A 23391-nucleotide genomic window follows, 5' to 3' on the forward strand; every position below is an offset into this window, starting at 1 on the left:
CAAGCAAACGCTGAACAACAACTTGTCTAGGTAGTCGTGTGCCCCCCTGTGCCCCTATGCTTACTAGACTCATTCGTCCAGTTGCGCGCGGGTCGCATTTTGCTAGGGTTTGCCACTTTTCGTCTGCACTGCGGAGTGGTGGGAGCAAGTACCGGCGCCGGCGCAACTGCTTCACGAAACGGTAAAGGAAAAAAAAATACATGCATACGCGCTTCCGCGCCGGCTTCTGATCGTACCGAGCGCGCAGCCTGTTAATTAATTTCGGTCTCGTATACTTTGCGTAACATTGTTGCAAACGGGTCGGTAGTAGATCGATGCAACCGCTAATCGCGTGTTGCTGCAAACGCCGCGATGTCTCCACCCAGCACCGCCCCAGTGTCACGTAGGAGCCCCTCATGGCCGCTAAAATGTCTCGCGCAGCTTTCGCAACGTATTTGTTTTTATTCCTCTCGTGCATTTGTGTTTAACTCCCTTCGTAAATCATCCGCTCCGCTGCATTGATGCCGCAGCGGTCGCTGTTTTAGCCGCGTTTCATGCGCCGTGTGCAACTGACGGGCCGGGACCCCGTCTTGCTTATCAACGCGTAGCGGCACGCTCCTTTTCGCCTTCGGCTCCTCGCGGGGCATCCTATGTGGGTCAGGCGATCGGCTTGGGTGGGCGCCTTGTTCTCGACCTTCTTTTTCGGTTGCGTTACTTGGTCCACCAACGCACGCGAGATTTGGGAAGCGCACGTCTCGAGCGGCACGCCCTGGCTTTCCTAGTCAAGCCGGCGACGGCGCGAAGAGATAACCAAAAAGTAGGCGCGGCCATATCTCGGTGCGTGATGTACCGGCCCGCCATTCGCAGAACGTATGTGGTTTATCGTAAATGTCAGCGTTGGAAGGTTGAAGACTGGGCGTTTAGGTGAAGCGTACTTAGATACGGATAACGCAACAATTCAAGCTGTAACAGCCTTCGTTTCCATTCATTAATACGTTACTTTCCGTACGTAGTTTGTTCGTTGAGTGATCCGCAGCATCCCAGGTCACATATTCGACTGGGAACTGCGCTCCTTGAATTATCTAGAGTATCGCCTCAATTTGAGATTGAGAGCTTAGATAGGTTAGTTGGTAAAGGTTACAGTGTTTAAGTTAAGACTGCTGAAAACAAAACCATAGGAGTGCTTCCAATTCTGCAATTGTTTTTTTTTTTTGTTAAGATACGTTATTTACTACGTATCATTTACTTACATAGCTAAGTTAATGTATCCATGAACCCGCACTCTCCTCTACAACTATGGGTTCAATCGAATCAACTGCCGTAAAACTGTCAAGAAAATGAGGCAGTTTTTCTTGACCGAGCTGTCCAGTAATGCAGCTTGACAAGCCTCTAATTTTTGACTGGGGCGCTTCAAAAATGAGCATGCGCTTGCAAACATGCATGTAGCTCCTAACGTGCCTATTATAGGCGTATATATATGGTAATGTGAGGAAGCGCATGTCTAAACAATGCGAATGCTCAGAACGGGGGCATTACGAATGCTAATCTACTACCACAACTGCCCCGGTTTTATGTGCAGCCGCTTCTGTCTTTATTTCTTAAAGATGACAGCTTAATGACCTCATATTTTTATACATAGCGTGACTGCAGCCAGACGGTAGATGCGCTTGTACGTATTGAAGCTAGAAAGGCCTCAGCCAGTTTTCCAAGAACTTTTCTAATGCACATACATTGCCTGCCATCCCAAACACACCAACAACGTCTGCCTGTTTGTGTGCTGGCTATTATAATCATTTGATGCCGGTGAAGAAGCTAGTAGGAAGCAAACTACCTCTGTCCGGTTTTCGTAAATGCACGTCTTACTGAAATTGGAAAAAAAAAAAATAAAACCGCCGCCTAACCACTCTGTAGAGTTAACCAGCAAAGCTGAAGCGTGTGGCCCCGGTGTTTATTTTATCACCAACTTAATACCGACGGTTCATTAAAGTCTTTCTCAGTTTTTGTGGTTTCGTCTGTCCAGAAAATCTTAATTGGTGTTTGCTGCCTGTGTGTTCCCTCCATATTTAGTGCACCAGTGGGGAGTAGTGGTATTTGTCCAATTTATGTGGCACGCGCTAGGAATTTTTTGTGTACGTAGGACGGACAAATTTTGGTTTCACCTAGCCATATACAGATTTGCTGTAAAAATCTACTTCGCAATGATATCATTATAATCAAATAAAAGAAATTGTGGTTCCTTTACCACATTCGTGAGCGAGTTTGCCCGTTTTCTCTCTCTTCTTTTAACGAACTAATTTAATAGTAGCGGGGATTAGTCAAATATACATAAAGTAGAGTCTGTCGTTAATGTGAGCCCCTTAGTGGTAATGGAGATAACGTGACTACAACATGCATTCAACTTCTGCTATGACAAAAAAATGAAGGGTTGTGTTAAATGCCATCTGAATTTGTTAATCACGGCACGTCTGCTTTTGCAGAGATCTCAAGTGCTATTTAGCGTTGAGTTCGAACTCAACGTTCCCTTTAAAAAAAATTATTTGTCTATTTTCTTTGTGTTTCTAATACAACTGCTTTCGAACCATCTCAAAATATCAAGCATGGCTCTCGAATTCGCTGTGTTATCATGTTGTCAGAGGGCACTGTAATGCTCCTTTCAATTTGTCATGTAAAAGGAGTAGACAGTTTGAAACAACATATATCCTTTTCAGCGGCGGTGGCTATGTTTGTGTACACAACTTGTTTATGCTAGCTCTGCCAACTTGTGGCCAAAAGAGAGTAAGATAGATTGCTCATCAGACGAATTATATCTTCTGCATAGTCAATATGTCTTGACTTAAACTTGGGGCTCTGCGTATGTGTAACCGATCACTTTGGTGAAGGCACCACGATGTTCAACGGGTCGTTCGACGTGCTGCATTCCAGAATCAACGTCAAAAGCATTACTTTTCATTTCTCGAAATGAATGCAACTAAAAAATAAGCGCGCACACATTCGGAGCCTATCATTTCATTCTTTTTATGTCGAAATGGAAGACTGACTGCAGAATAATGAAGTATTTAATTACATGTTAATTACAGAAACCCACACAAAACAACACATTACTTCATTTTCTTTCTTGGAATGTAATATTGAGTGCCTTGGAATTATGGCATGTGAATTTGACACGTTTGTAGACAGTGCATCATAATTCGCGCCTGAAGGAGATATACATGTGTGCACACCATCAATTTTCGTGTACTTGTTATTCTAGGCTTTTTTATTTCCTTTCATTAGCTTTCATAAGCTCTAGTAGCAATACACCTATTGCTCTGAAAATGGAAGCTATTCAAGGTGTCTAAACATATAGTACTGCTGAATTGTTCTTTCATACATGATATTAATAGCAAATCTTGCCAACTGAAGAGTAAATATGGCACCGGTGTGTAAAATATGTCCAACACTAAAAACTCAAAACAATATATCGTCACGTGGTTGTGACGGTGACATATTGAATTGACTTGTAGAGCGTAAAATACAACATGGACAACAAAGAAGCACATACGTACCACAGTGGCGTAGGCAGAAATTTTTTTCGGAGGGGCACCTCCTTGATCCGACATTCGGTCCAGGCAGATAAGTGTGGGTCCAGTGTCATTTTGTCCTATGTATCACATGGGGAAAAAAAATTTTCAGAGGCGGGGCACAGGCCCGGTGTGCCCCCCCCCCCTGGATACGCCCCTGACGGACAGTGCTGTGTGTGCTTCCTTGTTGTCAGTGTTATATTTCGTGCTGTACATGTCATTTCAAGATGAATCAAAACCAACTATCCCAGCTGTAAGTTCTGTTATCAATACATGATGTACATTTGAGATGAATTATTGACCAGAAACGGGTCATCGACATGACCGTATTGTGTAACAGTCTCTGAGCAGGATACTTGGCAAAAGTCAGTGGCACTTTGCTTGCAAGGAATACTGAAATGCATGTATAGTTTCACGTGCAAAGAACTGAAGATTGTCTCAAATAAGGTTGTTTCTTTTTTCAGTCTCTAAACCCTGTGTAAAGTGTGTGAAAACTGAACCTGTAACATCCCTATGAGCTATAAGTAAGTATCCAATTTCCCATACAGCAGCATTAAAATGCTGATTATCTTACTATACATACATATATGTGACATAGGATATGAGTATTTTGCTGTCAGCCAACATGATTTTCGAATTGTGAAGGTTATTCTGAGCAGTTGTTGTGGACTGGAAGGCTTTGTTGCAATACCTTAAAACATTTTGATAAACAAGCCCTGAAAATTATCCCAACAACTTGGGACACGATGCGGCGCCGGACCATAATCATGGAGGGTGGGTTTTCCATACCGGTCTTTCTTGACACTGATGTCATAATCAATATCCATATGGCCACAGAAATAATAGGCATATGGTACTCAGCTATAACGCTGGAATGACACAGCGAATCCATTTTCTTTTGTGCCAAGAGCTAAGAACTTTTGAGTTCAAGACCAAATATCTGGCTGCAGTTGCCACACAGCAGAGACATTATCCACCAGAAGTGACATAGTTTGAAGGTCACGGTCGGTGAACTCGTTACCTGGTATGGTATTTTTTTCTAAAAAAGTTGCGCTAATGCATACCTTTCAACACGTAATCAATGGTGCGATTTTGTACGCGTTCTAAAATGGAAAGCCGTGACGTAACGTCACGGCTCACAGAACTTCTCTTTAATCAGCTGTAACATTCTGCTTTTTGCAAGGGTGAGATGAGCACATCTATGATAAGCCAAATTGAGCATGCTTGAAACTTTGCTGTGAAGCAACTGTTGCGATGAGGAGATGTAAATTAATACTTTCTATGAACATGTGAACACAATACGAAATCGTGTATGCATATCAGCTCACCATTAGGCAGTACTAATGAGGAAAGTGTAGGTTAGCGGGTAATATGTACTTGGAGTGCACGCAGAATTTCTTGAATTGGTAGCTCAAAATGCAACTGTATTACTAGCTTCACGTAAGAGGTGCACAATTAATGCACAGACCCGCCAACAGTCTTGAATTTTTCATAAAGTTTACGAATTCGGGCTCTTTCTATGATCTCACGGACATTGCATCAAGTTTACAAAAAAAAATGAGGGTTCATTAAAATTGCAATTTAAAGAATTAGGGTGATGCCTGTGTTGTAGTGCTAGATATCTTATGGTATAGGGCTACATCCTAGATCCTACATCTCAGGGCCGCAGTATCTAGAAGTAAATAAAATAAATAAATCCTTCAAGGAAGGTTATTTTGGAAAAGTTCCTTATGCTGACCAGATTAAAAGTGCAAATCACCAAGCTGCCCCCCCCCCCCATCCACCCCCCTTAAATTTTTCAGTTTTGCATGTTCATAAATACATGCACACATACACACACAGTGCCAAGAACACATATGAGGTGGTTGAAACCCTCCCGAAAAAATTTCTGGCAGCGCCCCTGTACCATCATATAAAAGGAACCAGGCCCGTAGCCGGGGGGGGGGGGGGCAGCCCCCCCCCTGAAATTTTGATGACATATGGCGCTTTTATCGAAAATAAATCATGAAAATAGGCGTTTTTCTCCAATAGTCAAGGCTTTCAGCAAGTGGGCCCCCCCCCCCCCCCCCCGGAAAAAATTCCTGGCTACGGGCCTGAAAGGAACCCATAGGCTACATTGCGGTACTATTGTTTAACAACACCTGTTTTGCAGTCCTCTGCACATGTTTTGAGAACAGCTATTCCCGGCTAACAATGTCCACGCAATGATGAGTGATACGGCTTCACCTGAGTCACCATGATATTAATGTACGTTGCTGCTGTATATGAAATCTGATCGTGCTTATCTATTCTCGTTACAGCTGCTGCTCACTTATCATTTAGAACTTGCTGAGTTGTGCAAGAACAAATGTTGGGGTAGTGGCAATTTGCAGACAACGTACCCTGTCTGTCATGAGGTAAAGTGCGAGTGGAATCAGTGGACATCATATGAGCTAAAACGCTGGGCAACAAAGGAGTAATGCTACAGGCCATTTTTACTGCACAAGGAAGGACGGGAATAAACAATGAGCTGCAAAAATGAATGTATACTAACCAGCCACATCGCGACACTTCTACAAGGGGTGTAGGCAGAAATCTTTATCAGGGACGGGGGGCGCCTCCCTGATCTGAAGTGGGGGCCAGCAGGTAGATGTGGTCGATTGTCATTTTGTGCTCTGTGTGCCATGGCAAAAAAAAAAAATTTCATGGGGGGCATGGGCCCAGTGTGCCACCCCCTGGCTACGCCACTGACTTCTACAGTTCATTATTGATAGAGCAGTACAACGCCTTAAGGGGCCAATAAACAGGCTCCAAGTTTTTTTTTACACCTCCCAAACGGGCTCGCTAATTTGTGCAGAGGGCTGCAGCCTGCAGCGATCATATTCTGCGAATATCACAGCGCTATGCGCCGCGCAGACGCTTCATTTTGAAAGACAATTCCCGCGCCCCTCTCCAGTGCCTGTCCAATCCTCATCATGTGCGCAGTGACGTACTCTTGCCCATGGGCAACATTACATTGCACCGACTTCATTGATTGGTCCTCTGCACTATGAAATGGCGCTTTGGCCCTGCGGTGATGCGGTTTTGGCCGCGCATTTACTGCGCTTCACCGCACCGCTAGGGAGACTATATAGCCGCTCTGACAAGAGCGACACGTGGAGGAAGCCTTGCACGGTCGCCGGATGCCTGCCGATGACGTAATTGCTGATGTGGTATTACATTGCGGAAGTGGGCGCAGTCATGACAGCGGGCTACGCCTACCCCTTTTGGCTTCCAAGAAGGGTAGGAAGGCTGAGCGAGAAACCGAAACCAGCCAAAGCGGGTTGTTCTATGCCCTGTAACTTCCTTATTACTGCACTGATTCCTAAAATTCTTGCGGCAGCATGTTCACATCGTACAAGTGTTCAGTTATAGCTTCAAAACACATTTTGAACTGCGGGGTTGTTTACTGGCCCTTTAAAAACAAACATAAAGGAACCTCACAAATTTGTTTGACCAATCATTTATACTTACCAGATCCTCACTGAATCCTGTGTGAGTTAAATAAATATATTTTTTTTTTGTTGAAGTCATTGCAACAGGTTTCTCTCTTTCTCTTTTCCTTTTTCTTTTTCTGAGAAAGTCAACATTATTATCTTAGTGAGCCTATTGGAAAGCGAAATCATCAGGTTCAGATGATATTTGATTTTTGTTCGGCAACAAACGAAATCAGTTTCTTTTCTCTGCGCTTTGCTTTGGATTGGCTTTTTGGTCAGTCACATCCCAACACACAACTACAAAAACACTAAGTTTGCTAAATATAATGTTTTGTTTTACAGCTGAAGCTGTATATTGCTAGGCAAAACCAATATTCATCCGTTTTTATGTGTGCAAAAACTCCTTGCGCAGATGTGCCACAAAAATTAGGCAAGCCCTACTACTCACCACTGGTCCAATAAAAATGAACAAGGGAACACACGGGCGGCAAACACCCATTAAGATTTCTGTACAGACATAGCCAATAATTGAGCAAGACTTTAACGAACCATCAAGGTTACCCCAATAATAAACACTGGGGCCATGTGTTTCAGCTTCACCGGTTAACCATCTGTACTGAGGGCCTGGGCAGTGATTTTAATACTTCATTGAACAAGTTCATAATATGTTCGTTAATGGAACATTTAGAACTTAGAACACTTTAACACTCTTGCAAGGGCACATGTATAATTTCCAAATGCTGTGCAAATCGTTAGCTCCCCATGTATCTCCCTTATCCGCAATTTTTGTGCAAAGGTCGCCGTTCATCTTTATGCCGTTTTGTAATAATAGCCATAAGTAATTAACGATAGCTCTCATTTCATGTCATTGCATGCAGGGTCATTCGCCTTGCTCTAAACCTATTGTTAACGATGAGTCATTCAGCCGAAACCAGGATCTCTATTGCAACACATGGCACCTTGGAGAATACTTCGTCCGCTTCATGCTGTGAATCTCTTTCATTGCAAATGAGAAAGTTGCATATTCTCTTGATTTACGGCATTATAAACGGCAGTGCTGCCAAATTACAGGAACTTGCCATCATTTGGGCCTTCATGTCTAAACAGGTGGAGTTCTTGCACTTGTGAACAAACTTTATACGCACTTTCTACTAAACCTTTGGCACTTTATGGTTGATGGGAAAGAATACGAGCCATTGATATGGAAGTTCAACTATAAAAAAAGTGGAAGCAACAAGGCCTACATTTTACACATTGTGATGATGCAGAACAAACAACTCACTCTTGAGCTGATAATGCAACTCACTGTAAACCTGATTACATACCTATTTGAAATCAGCATAACAAAGTCTACAAATAGACCAAGCTTCATTGCTCCAGGGCAAATTTTTAACAAAATATGTTCGAGTAGTGTTCTCCTCTTGAGGAAAAATGCGCACACGCAGAGTGCCAACTATCCACCGATTTATGGAAGTGTTCTGTTTGTGTGTTCTTCCTTGCATTTTTCTTGACTGTGGCCCGGAGAACTACGTCTAGTAAAGCACATCAACTTGCCCGAGATGAACATTTATCATGGATGTCCCCAGTTCTAACCTGCAGCATGCACTTGCATTCTTTTCTGCCCCACCCCTGCAGACCGCCCGGAATTGTTGCCGTAGAAACCACTACCCTGCTTAGACATGTCCATGACTCCCATTGAGAAGCTTCGCCACCAGTGCCTCCAGCGGGGCGCGCATGGCATCAAGGGATTTGCACGGTAAGTCCGAGCTTCTTCATTGGACAGCGGTCTCACTGAAATTCTTTAGTTTGTTGTTGGCTGTAGCGTGCTCTGTAGGTACAAGGGTTATTCAAAAAGTAAGGGACATGTGGTCCCCAAGAAAGAAATATTCGCTAGTAAAAGTATTTGCTGCCTGGTTTAGTTTAGTGCAAAACTACTTCACTTTTCTACGTCATCATCATCATCATCAGCCTGTCTACGCCCACTGCAGGGCAAAGGCCTCTCCCATGTTCCGCCAATCAACCCGGTCCTGTGCTTTCTGCTGCCACGTTATACCTACGAACTTCTTAATCTCATCTACCCATCTAATTTTCTCTCTCCCCCTCACGCGTTTGCCATCTCTCGGAATCCAGTCAGTTACCCTTAATGACCACCGGTTATCCTGCCGACGTGCTACGTGCCCGGCCCATATCCATTTCTTCTTCTTGATTTCAACTATGATGTCCTTAACCCCCGTTTGTTCCCTGACCCACTCTGCTCTCTTCCTGTTTCTTATGGTTACACCTATCATTTTCCTTTCCATAGCTCGCTGCGTCGTCCTCAATTTAAGTTGAACCCTCTTTGTAAGTCTCCAGGTTTCTGCTCCGTAGGTAAGTACCGGTAAGATGCAGCTGTTATATACCTTTTCTACGTAATCACTGTTAAATTCTAAGCACTCTTCGTATCGCTGCACCGGTTTCTTTAGTCCCTCTGCATAGAAGCTCGCCGCCTGGGAGCCGTTCTTTGCCGTTTCAATTGGTCGGTAAGCATTTTTAGTACCCACCTTGCACACACTCTGTGGTACCTGAGCTTTTTCAGTTGCAATCGTGCAAATTGTAGTGCGGCTGACAAGAGGAAATTCGTCCGACAGGTGACTAACTGTCAGTTGTTGATCTAATCGCAATTCCCAGTTCACTTGTTGAACAGTGTCATTGGTCTGGATTCTGGCCTTTCCACTCCGCCCTTCATCGTGAACGTTTGTGCGGCCATTTGTGAAGTCTCGACGCCATTTTATGACCTTTCCTTCCCTCATCATTTCATGTCCATAAACTAGGCACAACTCCGCATAAATTTGAGAAGCTGATGATCCTTTTGCAAGCAAAAATCGAATTCCAGCTCGCACTTCACTACAAGCGCGAGCAACGAGTTTCGCAGACATTGTCGTTTGCATTCCCCGACAAGCAGACGACTACTGAGTCAGAACAATAACTTCAGCACCTTCACAAAGAATTAACAGATGGCGCTGCACAAATAAATCTTCATTCTGAGGTGTAAATATTTAAATGCTAGAAAACAACCCTTACGTTTTGAATAGCCCTCGTATCATTTCGTTTTTCATCATAACCATCTGCAGTAGTGTACTGGGCGGGCCTCCAGTTAAACCTCTCTAGTAGTCATGAAAGAGCATCTCAAGCTTGCTTTCTGCTGGACGGGTGTAGACGATAAGACTACCGGCACCCTAGCTCAGTTGGTAGAATATCGGACGCATTATCGGAAGGTTATAGGTTAGGCCCCTAGCGGCGGCAAGTTGTCTTTTCGTCTCCTTTAATTTCTTCACGTTTACATAATAATTACTGCACTAGAGTTAAGGACTGCAAGTAATGTCTCCTATACTTTCCTTTGGTCTCATTGTCTGTTCGTTTCGTTTGGCTGTGTCTCAACAAAGAGAATGAGTCTTTGATCAGTTCCCCTGCTGTTGCGCTCTGTTGGTATTGCAGAGTGGTGTCGACGACTCATATGCATGAGCTCCTCTGTGATGGCACAGACTGTAATTCGTGGCAGAAGTAACTGCAAACTGCTGGGAAAGGCGTTTACGCCGTGTTGGACAGGGTTCACACTAGATAGGCCTGAAACTGGGGGTTAGATAACGCGTGCTGTGACAGCTTAAGAGCTGTGGCATTACGTGCCTAGCCCGACAATGCCGGAATTGTGTTAGCAACACTGGCAGCTCTTCTGTGCATATACGGGTACTACAGCCTTTGCTGCAAGTCATACAGATGTCTAAGAAGGACTCCAACGTGCATATGCGTGACACCTTGTTGATGACTATTAGTAGGAAGCACTCCACCAGCCACTTTCTAACACGAAAGTGTTTTATGCCAGGGTCCACCACGGCTCCACTGACGTATTTCAGTCACGGATATGACGTAAAATATAAAGACTAACAGTGGACAAAGAAAAAAACCACGAAAAGAAGTTCTGTCACCGGGAATCGAACTTACGACCCCTCGCTCCGCAGTGCGCAGCACGAAACGATTCGGCCACGGTGGGCACGTCCTTCGCAATGCTAACGGCAAGCTATTTATATACACCATTTGTCGGTGGCTGTACTCTGAGATCGGAGTTGCAGCGTGTTTTCGTTATCACTAGCGAGATGACGCAAAGGGCTCGAAGAGCGTAAGAAGAGCACGCTCTTAAGGTCATCGCCGTTGCGACGAGCGCTCGCCTCTACAGGGCGTTGTCGCTCGTGCGTGCGTTTATCTCATGATCACGGTGGTTCGTACGTCTTGTGTTCAGAGCTCGAAGGTCACTTGGCTCAATGCAGCGGCCGCTTTTGCGAAAGGAGCGTGGTGCTCACGCAGAAATAAGTTACAAAGGTGACACTTCGCTCTCATCCTGTGTATGTTTGTTCTGTGAGTCCTTTCTCTCGAGCAGCGCATTGCACGTTTCGAGCTGCTTGCCGTTCTTCGCGTGACATTACAATTTGTTGCTGTAGCATTCATTCCTTCGCCCTTGGGGCGAAAGAATGCACCACAAACGCTCAACTGTGTCTGTGAAGACACGTTTCACTTTCGTGTTATTCCGATTCCTATGACAGAGGGATCAGCCATGTTTTTGTCCCTCTGGACATTCTGTATGCTGTGCTCTGTATTGTCGTTTCAATCCCTGGCTACCAAAACCACGTTCCAGTGTAGGTGATCATGGCGCGTTGGGTGCACCTTAAAGGGGCCGCTCACAATGTTTGGGCAATGCAAACGGAAAAGTGCGGCGTTGCGGCGTGTACATCGCTGTGTGGTGTGAACGCTGTCGTCTCCACATACCGACAACTCCCGTGCGTGATGTTCCCACTTGCAATACAAATTCCATTGTCATGCCACCCTCTGAAGGCCGATAACCAGCAAAGCTGTACCTTTTCCACTCAGGGTCGTGCACTGTGAAACACACGCATGCGCAGGGTCATGCACTATTTAGGGTAGTATGCGAGGGTTTATTGGTCAGCTGCCACTTCGTTCAAAGATCATGTGACGCGCTCTGTCAAAAAGAGTGTTCCACACTCGCCGCCTTGACTATGACTGACGCTCCCGGGTGGATTACACGCACAGAAGTGCTCAAGAAAGTGGACGTGGAAGAGCCTTCGGTCGTAGCTTAATTGCTAGAGCATTGGACGCTTAATTCGAATGTTTTGGGTTTGGATCCCACCAATGGAAAAGGTTCTCTTTTGTCCACGCTACTTCGTTTCAATTTGCGTCACAATTACTACACTACAGATAAAAACAACAATTTTTTTTTATTGTAACTTTCAAATTCCTGTAACAAAAGCTTCGCAAACACTTGCTTGGTCTCATAGCCTAGCTGGCTAGTGGCGGGACCAATTATATGACATGCCTATATAATTGCGCAAGCGTTTACAACACTGACAAAGGACAACAAACTGGATACAAATATTTTAAAAAACACACGATTCAACTATACAGAGAATAACAGGACACAAGATAATCACTCATACGATTGTAATACATAGAAACTAATGTCTTTCTATGCTTTCGCTGGCCTAATTGTGTGTTTGATTCCTTTGTTTGTGCCTAACAAAGATACAAGCCCTCAAAAAAAAGTTAAAGGCCTTGATAAGTGCTTTTTATAGTGAACCAATATTTGCACACAGGAACATGGTAAGTGCCTGTGTGATGGCAACTGGAAGTATGTACCACCACTCTTCTTTGTGGTAGTTGGAAATATGCGTTACGTCATACTGTGCTTTGGATTGCAGATAGTGTAATGTTTCAGACAAGGCTTGGCAGTCGCACCAATTGCCAGTGCTTCTTAGGGATGGTCGTGTGGTTTGTGGTTTGGAGACGAGCACGATTTCAAGGTGCTGCTTGCCTACTCCGCCAAAGTGTGCCAGATGTAGTCGGTGGCCCAAGCTACCGAGGTCGCTCTATGTTAATTAAGCAGGCTCTTGTTATTCTCCATCACTCTCATAAAGTGTGTCGGCTGGTGTGGAGTAAAGGCATACGTACAGGATTATGACATTGGCATGCATTTTATGTCAAGCCATAGCATGCAGCTGCACCATTCCAAAAGCAGCTTACATGGTTTGCTAAGTACTCTCTAAACGCACAGCATGATGCCTCTCTTCCCTAGCTCCCTGTAGCAGGAAAACCAATGATATCATCTTCCCAAGGGCGGGGGACTTGTGTGTTTTCTATGTCTGCTCTTGGGAGGTGGGGGCGAAAGGTGGTGCAGGTGAAAATCTTGACGGGGCAGTACCCCCCCCTCCTCTTGGTGCCGCCCCTGTTCTCGTACAAGATACTGCCAATCTCATCTTCGTGTCGAGAGAGCATGACAACGTGCACATTTTTTTGTTTACTGGGCATCGAGTGGAAAGGTGCGCACAATCGGTACACAATAATCATTGACCTAGGGATCATATGGTCAATGACACAGACTTTGGCAACATATTTTATGTCTGACACAGTTTGGCCAAAAATGACCTCTGCGCAATGAAAAATAAACATCAGTCATCATTTATCAGAAGGATTGGCACTCCTCCCTGTTGACTACCACAGTCCGTTTACTGGTTTTGCACACTGGCCTTACAGCGCACATCTGTTACACGCATGCACACAAAGTATTATGTCTTATGGGCAAGCCTTATCGCAAAAAAAAAAAAAAAGATAGAGTGCGTGTGTTTCGCGATTATTGCCTTGAGGGAGTTATTTTGCAGCCACTGTATAGTACCTTCTGGCGGCACTTTTTCTGAGCTTCTCATACTGTTACTGTGGCATCAGACTAACGCCGCCAATAACCACCGCCCGACAAACGCATGACGCACAAGCCTCGGCAGATGAGTTCTACAGTGACAGCGCCGGGTGGGTTTCTCGGGCTGACGTTTTTGATGGCCTCACAATGGTGACGCATGCTGCCATTGGAATGCTGGATTAGTGACGCCTGTCTCGGCTTCCTTTCCAGTTCAGTGACTCCAGCACCTGGTCTTAGCAGAAAAAAACAGTGTAGCTGAAAGAGAAAAAAGTTAGCGCTTCAGCTCCATTTGTGAGCACTATGCACTGTTTAGAATGAATCTTCGGCTGTTAGGTAAGCTGTCACATAACGTACCATCAGAAAATGCTTAGTGCCTACTCTCCAGGCATAGCGTAAGCCCATATGACAACTGTATTTCAGCTAGAGGCTGTTTAGCAGTTGTGGCAACAGGTACTGCCGTGAGCATAAGTATACGGACCACAGGAGCGCGTGCCGAAGTTGCGCTCTGTGCCATCTAGTGGCCAACCGTCTGCGGTCGAGAACATAGGTCTGGCCGCGCAATCGCCAGAGCAATGCTCTCGACTAGATGGCGCAAACCGCAACTTCGGCACGCGCTCCCGTGGTCCGTATATTTTTGCTCACGGCTGTACATCTCCTCACACTTCCATCTTGCATGTTCAACATATCTTGCATTTCAGTAGAACCATTTGTTGAGACAGCATCACTTTTAACAATTTTTGTCTGCATATGTGTCATTTGCTGAATGGTTTACATAGTAGATATGGCCACGTGGTGAAGAGGACTCCAAGTGTCCCTATTTCCTGCCCATGATAAATAATATGACATTATGGACATTACTGAAAGCACACCCTGTAGTGTCATTGTTTTAGTGGCAAGCATATATAGGGTCTCGCAACAAAAACTGATCAGTGTTCTGTGTGGCATGTTGGTACACTGAAAACCATTTGCCCGTGAAATTCTTAGCACGTCCTCTGCAGGAGGATGCTGCTACGTAAGTGCCTTGTTTTTGATGCACTGAACTTCGGGCCCCTGGCTCACAAGGGTCCTTGCGAGGCAATAGCGCGTAGTATTGCTTGACTCTTTAAGTATATTCCATGCATGGTAGTTTTTTTAATCCATTGCATACATTTCATGTCGCTTTAATTGTTTGATTTATTATATACGTATTTTACGCACGGTTAGTGCGCAGGATTTTAAGGCCCTTCTACAGCTACCTTACGCTATCATTGATCACGTACCACATCCTGTCCTGGCACTCTTCGGCCATCACTGGCCTTTGTGCCATTAAGTACTATATATCATTGTCATCCCTTTGGCATGTGACTCGGTGCACGCTTGTGGGATTAACACCGTACAGGCAATTCCGCATCATGGATGACTCCGGAGACAAGAAGCTCGACATGGAGGAGTTCAAGAAGGGCCTGCAAGACTTCAAGGTGTTCCTGAGCCCCAGTGAGGTGGACGCCCTCTTCAAGGAGCTCGACAAGGACGGCAACGGCACCATCTCCTTCAACGAGTTCCTCGTCGCACTCAGGGTGAGTGCGGCACAGCTTCGTTCTATTATTCATAGTTTCCTACAATACTTACTAGAGGGAACTCTGGCGCTAGTGTCTATGGGAGCTGCAACGCATGACGCTTCAGCCAGCATGGGAATGATGGGTAGTACACAAGTTTGTCTGAACTTCGTACTTTCGGCTCCGTTTGGCTCTGCGTCGGCTGCATCCGTTTTGTCGCAAAACGAATTTGAGTAAAAGTCAGCAGTTTCACTTCGCCACTTTATCTTCTTTAGGCTCAGCGATTCAAATCTGGTCACGAGTTCACAACGATCCATTCTTTTATCCGAAAGAAAACCAAAACATAGCAATAAACAAAGCCACAAGTACGTTTGAAGCCGTAAGCACGAAGATTAGGCAAATTTGTGTACTACCCATCATTCTCATGGTAGCTGAACGATCGCAGCACCAGAGTCCCCTCTAGTTAATTTTAGGAAACTCTATGCTATTATTAACTTGTACTATACACCTGCTAACTTTAGTGGCTTAAATCGTAATGTGCCAAATCTTTAGTCCTCATTTATGATAGCCGTGTTTGTAGGTTTGCGATTTTTCGTCTGCATATAGCTTAGGGCTTGACACCAATTTCAAGAGAGACAAATAGAGTCACTGAGTGGTTCTTGCAGCACAGTTTCTTTTGGACCATTGTACGAAGATGCCCGCACAATAGCGCCATCAATTAGCCCAACTCATACTCTCTACTAATGTCTTGAGTAGTCAAGCCTGCTTCCGTAGAAGCTAAAGAGTTGAGCTTTGGCATGGGCTGTTGGGCCGAAAGAGCCGTGCCCATGGAGTGCACGAACACAGTTCAGGCCATCATGGAGACAAACGCATAAGTTGGCATTTATTGTAGCTTTTACTCAACGGTGAGCCCGCCAGCAGAATGTTACAAATAACATGACATGACAGTCATGCAGCAATATGACAAATAACACAACAGAATGCCAGTAGTATTACACACACAATGTACAGTGAATGCAATGTGGCCGACGTTCGAAACCTGGGAAGTTCGTGGGAACAAGCCGCGGTATCGCCCCCACGACCTTCCACGGAGAATACCATCCGCAAGCTGTGCCAAGCCCTAAAGAGAGTGAGCGCCACTCCTCATGACCTCACGTGACCTCACTCCAGTGGTGGCGCCAGTGGTGCCATCGTGGGAGCACAGCGTCACTTCGTGCTCGGCGACGACTAAACCGACTACATCTACAGGACGCGCAGGTGCCATGAGGCGAAAACAACTTTACTGGGTGTGGCGGAGTGCTTGCCACAGGTCATAGTGTGCTACTTATATCTACAAGAAAAACAAAGACGGGCAACCGTCGACGCAACACATACTACATGAACATGCACTTACTACAAAGATAAACATGCATACTTCCTCTAAAAGGTAACTCTAATGTTTCATTGACTCCTTTGTATCTTAAGACCACTGGAACTGTCTCTGTTGCGTACACTGCACAGGCGAAGCTTGTCTGTGCACCAGCTGAGTTCTGCAGCTTGAGGAATGGGTTGCGACGAAATTTTTTTGCAACCCGCAGACTTTCTCCCACGTTTAGCGACGGCTGACAACAAGGGACATGCAGAGTGTGGGCTTTCAACCTCGAAAATGGCGCTGTGGCCACATTGGCAAGTTCAACAGACTTAAAGCCACGAGTTGGTTCTCTTTGAAATTCTGGCCATGGGCATGGACAGTCTGGCCACATTGGCAAGTTCAACAGACTTATAGCCACGAGTTGGTTCTCTTCGAAATTCTGGCCATGGGCATGGACAGTCTGGCCATCGCAAGACCAGACTGTCCATGCAAGATCTGTTCCTCGTCCACCTACTCACCTGTCTCGTCTGCTTATGTACCCCCTTGTGTAGGGCAGCAAACTGTTCACTTATGCCGGTTCAACTCCCTACCTTTTTCCTTCCTTCAACTCTCTCACCTGCGTCTGTCGCATGCAGCCTCCAATGTCGGCAGCCCGTCTGGAGCGCATCACCCAAGCGTTCCACAAAATGGACAAGACCGGCGACGGCGTCATCACCATCCAGGACCTCAAGGGCGTGTACAACGCTCGGCAGCACCCCAAGTACCAGAACGGGGAACTCACCGAGGACCAGGTGTTCCTGCTTTTCCTCAAGAACTTCGACAGCCCCAACGACCCCGACGGCAAGGTGAGGACACCAGCGAGAGCTTCCGGTTAATCCTGTGCAGCATACTCAAGTAAAGAAAGGACAGTGTATGGTACACACCTACGAAGCAGAAACCTGGAGGCTTACAAAGAGGGTTCAGCTTAGACCGAGGACGACCAGCGAGCAATGGAAAGGAAAATGATAGGTGTAACTTTAAGGGACAAGACGAGAGCAGAGTGGGTCAGGGAACAAACGGGTGTTGAGGACATCTTAGTCGAAATCAAGAACAAGAAATGGGCGGGGCACGTAGCGCGTAGGCAAAATAACCGCTAGTCATTAAGAGTAACAGGCTTGATTCCAAGAGAAGGCAAGCGTGCGAGGGAGAGACAGAAAATTAGGTGGGTAGATGAGATTAAGAATTTTGTAGGTATAACAAGGCAGCAGCAAGCACAGGACTGGGTTGCTTGGTGGAACGTGAGAGAGGTCTTTGCCCTGCAGTGGGCGCGGTCAGGCTGCTGTTGATGATGATGGCTGTAGGGTAGAATGGAAGGTTGGGCTAGTTGGAATATTTGCATGGTCGACGCAGCACTGAAAGACGAAGACATAGAACAGAGAGCACTGGATGAGCGCCGAAAGGACACTGTGCTTGCTAGTGGGAAGAAAGAGAGGCAAAACGCTTACGCCTACGTGCATTTATTCGCATTTTTGCCCTGTTGGGAATTATCATCTTTGCCCAAAACGGCACTGTGGAATAGCGCACGTTTTAACAGCATGGAGGTTTCATGGTAGAATGCCAGAAACCATGCATTGGAATTCAATTCGCCTTTGGTGATGCATACAAATCAGACTCGAAAGGCAGCAAATGGCTCAGCGGCTTCGGCTTGTCTTCTTTCTTTTATCTTTAAGTAAGCACCAGTGACCCGAATTTGCACAGCGTTGAAGAAGATAGTGTGGAAGTTTCTTGAAAAGTTGCTGAAACCAAGTGTTACGGTTCAGTTGATCTGTAGTGAAAGCTCGAGAAGGAGATCTGAAAGACCTGTCACGGTGGCTCCGTAGCTATGGTGCTGTAGCGCAGAGCGCTAGTTCCTGGGTTGGATTCTTGTCGGCCACTTTTCTATGGTTCTGAAATGCAAAAGCACTTGAGCACAATGTATTGGGGGTACATTGAAGTTGTCAAATTTTTATTGTAGGGGGTACCTCCCCGTTAATGTGCACCTCATGATCAATTTTTGCATTTAAAGAGTTAGAATTAAGGCATGAACAAGATAATTATGAGGCGTGTGCTGTCACTTCCAACTGAGCTTATATGATGATGACTAACTTATACAGCACTGCATTACGCATTGATGTAACCTGTGGCGACAACACACCTATCTTTAATTATATTTTTTGAGAATGCCACAGAAGTGTTGCTCACACAATGATTCCTCAGAGGATGCATTTCTTTGGCTTTAGTCTAGAGCCGGGGTGGTGGCTGACAGGCATGGTCTGGCAGACTACCTCCCCTTATGAATGACTCTAGGGTCAATAAACTTTTTTTCTTCTTCTTCTTCTTCGCTTCGTCTAATTTGTGTGCCTAATTAAAATGGCTTATTTCCAAAACAAGTTTTTTAATACTTTATTGTGGATTTGTGTCATGTGAGCATTTCAGTGTCAATGTCTTGTCCATGTTGAAATGATCGCCTGTGAAAACTGACAGCCAACAGCCAGTTTGCTGAATCAACACCAGAGTGCCTGGATTTCTTCCTTACTTGCGTGGTACATGACACTTGCTTGATGAATTGCCTGCAGTGCCATAACGACGCTCGATGCACTTCGCGTTTCATAGCACCAGCATGTTTTGGGTCACTTGTGACGTTTACCTCGGCAGGTGACAATCGAAGAATTCGTCAACTACTACGCGGGCGTGAGTGCCTCCATCGACACGGACACCTATTTCGACCTCATGATGAGGAACGCCTGGAAGATTTGAGCGACGGAACTCGAGAAAAAAAAGGAAACCAGTCCACCCTTTTTGGCCACGTGACCCTTGCCACTAGTCACGTGATGCACAGCCGTCACATGCGCTTTTTTGTCCCGTCCCGGCTGAAACCGTCGCAGTCTGTCAGACATCCTCTTAACGTGTAACTCGTCTTAACGACTCTCCTTTAGCTTCTTGTGTTGCGCTTTCCATTGACAGGCTTTTTATATATTACTCATTCCATCTTCTTATTGCAAGTCTTAAGTGTTAATTTAATCGAACCTTTATACGTCTTACCCGTACTTTGCAATTTGTTTGCAGGGTTGTTTGCTTGTGCTTCGCATGATATGGTAAAGGAGAGCATATCTTCGAGCGTGTCGTGGCAAACCCACTTTTACATTATTGTACTACTCCCGAACCGAATGGGATTACATGCTTGCATTGCCACTACTGTTTTGGACAATGTCAGTGATAAATCGACGTTTTTTTTTTTTCCTTTTCGATGTGTGAGAAAGCTGTTATTTTTCAAATTTTGCTGCGACAGATCTCGTGGTGTCTAGTGTCATCTAATTATTTTTTATTGTTGCTGAAGTCGCACATCGGCGCCCCAGTTTGTACGTCAAATTGAGCTGAAACATTGGAGAAGCTGTTTGGGGCCTAATTTTCTTGAGAGTTAATCGAGCCTTCAGCCATCGACTCATCTTGGAATAGCCATACACCGGTAAATGACGTAGGTTTTGTGAAGTAGCCATAGTATAGTTGCTTTGTAGGTTGTTCCACCTAGTCACTTGTTTACCTCCAGCAAAACCAAAAAAAGGAAAGTCCGGTGTAACCAAAAACTCGTAAGGTGGAAAGTGCATTGAAAGAGTTGTTGTTGAATGGCTAGGAAGATGACTGCCACTTATTTTGACGTTTGTGGACATGTTGAGAAGGATTTCCAGGGTTGGTTCTATAAAGGTTCCTAAATCAAACTGCAGTCTTTGAAAGGCTTAGCTACAGGGCCCAAAGTATCTTGGTTTTTATAGGAAAGACATTCCAGTTAGTTTTGTTCTGTTGTTGAATTGTTCAAGTTAAACGTGATGTTATTGTCAACGTGGTTTGTTTAGGAGCACGTTGACACCTATCATTCCCGTTGGCGATGGATTAGCATGTTTGTCGACGTGCTCTGATGTGCCGCGTGCGATGTGACATGTGTCGAAGTTTCGGGCATTGCAGACAACTGGGATTTGGTAAAGGCATTGTGTTATTAACGCATGACATTGTTGCCGACATCAGCCAAAACTCATTATCTAGCGAGTTACCGAGTTAAAAACGACGTGGGGCACGTTTGTGCATGAAAAAGACTTCGCGTGTTGTTTGCTGTGACACTTTTTTCAGTCTGCAAGTGTTGAAGTGCCGAGCTGCGTCGCGTGCCGACACATTTGGATATCTTTAGCACCATTCGTAGTGCGCGGTGTTGGAACTCTATGTAACTGTTTTCAGGGTGCTCACATATGGTACCAGGCATCGCTTGCCAACTTCTCGCTGCCAATTTGCCCTTTATGGAAAGACTACCTATCATCAGTTACACAGGATTTACAGACTGTTCTTGTAGCGTCACGTTCAAACGCATAAGTTCTCTGTGGCACCGCTGGCGACCCTTGGGCCATCTTTTGTGGAACCAATTACAGTTTTTGATCCATCAGTCTCTGAAACACTGTACGTGTAGGAATTGCTGTTGCAAAATTTGGTTTGGTCTACATCAAGATGTGCAAATATACAGCGTTTCAAAGCAGGCTATGCGTGATTGTTTTCAGGTGACGCTTACCGCAGAATCCAAGTTGCTTTTCAGTGAATCAGTCACCTAATCATCACTGGAACACTTTATTGTAGCATAAGCACAGTCGGATATTGATCGTACAGTTGGTTGCCCGTGCAACAGAGATCTTCTGCGTTTGAATCTTGCCTTAGGCTGTTACGCAACATAGCTCAGTTCATGCCGAGTCGGTGTGAGTAGCAGGTCGCATTTAAGAAAAACTCTTCTTCAAGCTCACAAACTGGCTGCAACATGGCTCTAATTGTTGCTAGAGCCACAAGTTCTGACGTAGGTACTGCCTTGCCAATTTTACTCATGACATTGCACAAGCTAGCTGTCGTGCCAAGCTGTTAAGGGGAATACGAAACGGGGAACTGAAAGAAAAAGTTCTGGAACTCCTGTACCTTCTCTGGTAACCTCTTCTGGGGCACACACATATATTTGAAGCACTTTCAAACTTCTAATTCACGCTATGTGAAAGAGCACTACTACGCTTTCAGTATCTAGTCGCACGCTTTTCTTGCTGTCGCTATCGCTGGAAGTTGCAAGGTTTGTGCGTGGACAAGTTGCTGGACTGCTGACTATGCACTGAGAGTGAAGTTTTGCTGTTTTTAGTAAACTTAACATCTTTTAGATCTAGAGTGGCAGCACTGTGTGCTTGGTTGTTTGGTTGTTTTTAATGGCGATCAAAAATTGAATGTCACCGAAAGACTTGCTTGTAATTGTTAAATGGCTCTCACTTCTTACATAAAAGAACCAAAACCGAAACAAAGCGCTAACAGATGATGTAGGAAAGCATGCATACACTAGCACTTGTAGTTTGCATGAAGTTTGAGTACTTTTCTACATCCATTGTTTGTTGGCAGTTTATTCCGAAAACTGGTCACAATTTTCTTATTTTTAAGTCATGTTCGTGGTCCACACGTGAGAAATTCTATCTTCTTTAATAACTGTGCCCTGTATAATTTGCAACTTGGACCCCACGCATTCTAAGTAGAATGCATTGCGTTATTAACATTACTACATGTTTGCGAACTCCTGCCATCGGTTGGTGTGGATTGCTGTTTAATTGACAGTGGTGTCAACAACTTCATCCTTTTCATTCCCAAGCGGTCTGATGGTGAAATCACCGACTTGAAGTGCACACAATTTCTTTTACTGGTTTTAGCATGCGGTGTGCAAGCGTTTTTTTTTTTAATATGGTGCTTTGGATAGCTGCAGAAGTGAGGACATTGACAGATGCTGCTGTTAGCTAGATTTCGTGAGTGGTCTCCAAGCACAAAGCTCTAGTTTGCGGTGGTGGTGAAGTCTGTATCTACGTACGTAAACTTTGCACCATTCCACTCCAGGGTGAGATTCCCCGGTTACACTACTATACTTTTGTTATGGTCTCAAGATGTTTTATGTTTTCTTTTTTGTTATCCTCATAGGTGTATTTTGTCCACCACATATTTTTGTTACATCTTTATACTGCCATCTTTGACTCTAGCATACGTGTCGTTTTCGAATCCTCGCTTTGAGCACGCGAAAGTGGCGAGCGCACACTTCACGGACATTGGTTGTCGCCTTTTTAATTTATTTTCGGCATGCCTAGAGCACGTGTCTCTTCTCGGAATTGTTCGCCTTTATGATCAAAATAAAAGAAAGCTTCTGAAGTTCTGTTTTGTCAGTCCTTGCCAGAGACGTCTGTTGACACCTCTGAGAGAACCTGGGTATAAAAACGGTGGTGCTGCTCTTCAAAGGGGTGATACTCAGCATAGAGTTAGTTTCCTACAATTACTAGAGGGAGCTCTGGCACTGCGATCGTTCAGCCACAATGGGAATGACGGGTATTACATGGATTTGCCTAATCTTCGCGCTTGCAGCTTCGAACGCACTTGTGACTTTGTTTATTGTTGTGTTTTGGTGTTTGTTTCGGATAAAAAAAACAGATTGTTGTGAACTTTGTGAGCCGATTTGAATTGGTGAGCCTAAAAAGGTCAAGGTGGTGAAGTGGAACTGCTGTGCATTTGCTGAACTTCGTCTTGCGACAAAGCGACTGCAGGCCACATGGAGCCAAACGGAGCCGAAAGAACGAAGCTGAGGCAAATCCGTGTACTACCCATCATTCCCATGCTGGCTGAAGTGCCATGCATTGCAGCTTCCATAGACACTAGCGCCAGATTTCCCTCTAGTGTGTTATTAGGAAACATAGGTGCTACAGTCTGTGCTGATCAC

The 23391-nt window shown here is 45.0% G+C and overlaps 1 protein-coding gene across 1 annotated transcript; it reads left to right on the forward strand.

Moving 5' to 3' along the window:
* The first annotated feature begins 63 nt into the window (after positions 1-63).
* Positions 64-21815, forward strand: LOC119405272 (calcyphosin-like protein). Its single transcript, XM_037672084.2, has 5 exons — positions 64-181; positions 8630-8750; positions 15109-15286; positions 17252-17461; positions 19290-21815. The coding sequence occupies exons 2-5, from the start codon at positions 8674-8676 to the stop codon at positions 19389-19391; spliced, it is 567 nt and encodes a 188-aa protein (XP_037528012.1). The 5' UTR covers positions 64-181; positions 8630-8673; the 3' UTR covers positions 19392-21815.
* Positions 21816-23391: the final 1576 nt, after the last annotated feature.

This window comes from Rhipicephalus sanguineus, chromosome 9 (assembly GCF_013339695.2).
Source record: "Rhipicephalus sanguineus isolate Rsan-2018 chromosome 9, BIME_Rsan_1.4, whole genome shotgun sequence".
In the NCBI taxonomy this organism is placed as follows: domain Eukaryota; kingdom Metazoa; phylum Arthropoda; class Arachnida; order Ixodida; family Ixodidae; genus Rhipicephalus; species Rhipicephalus sanguineus.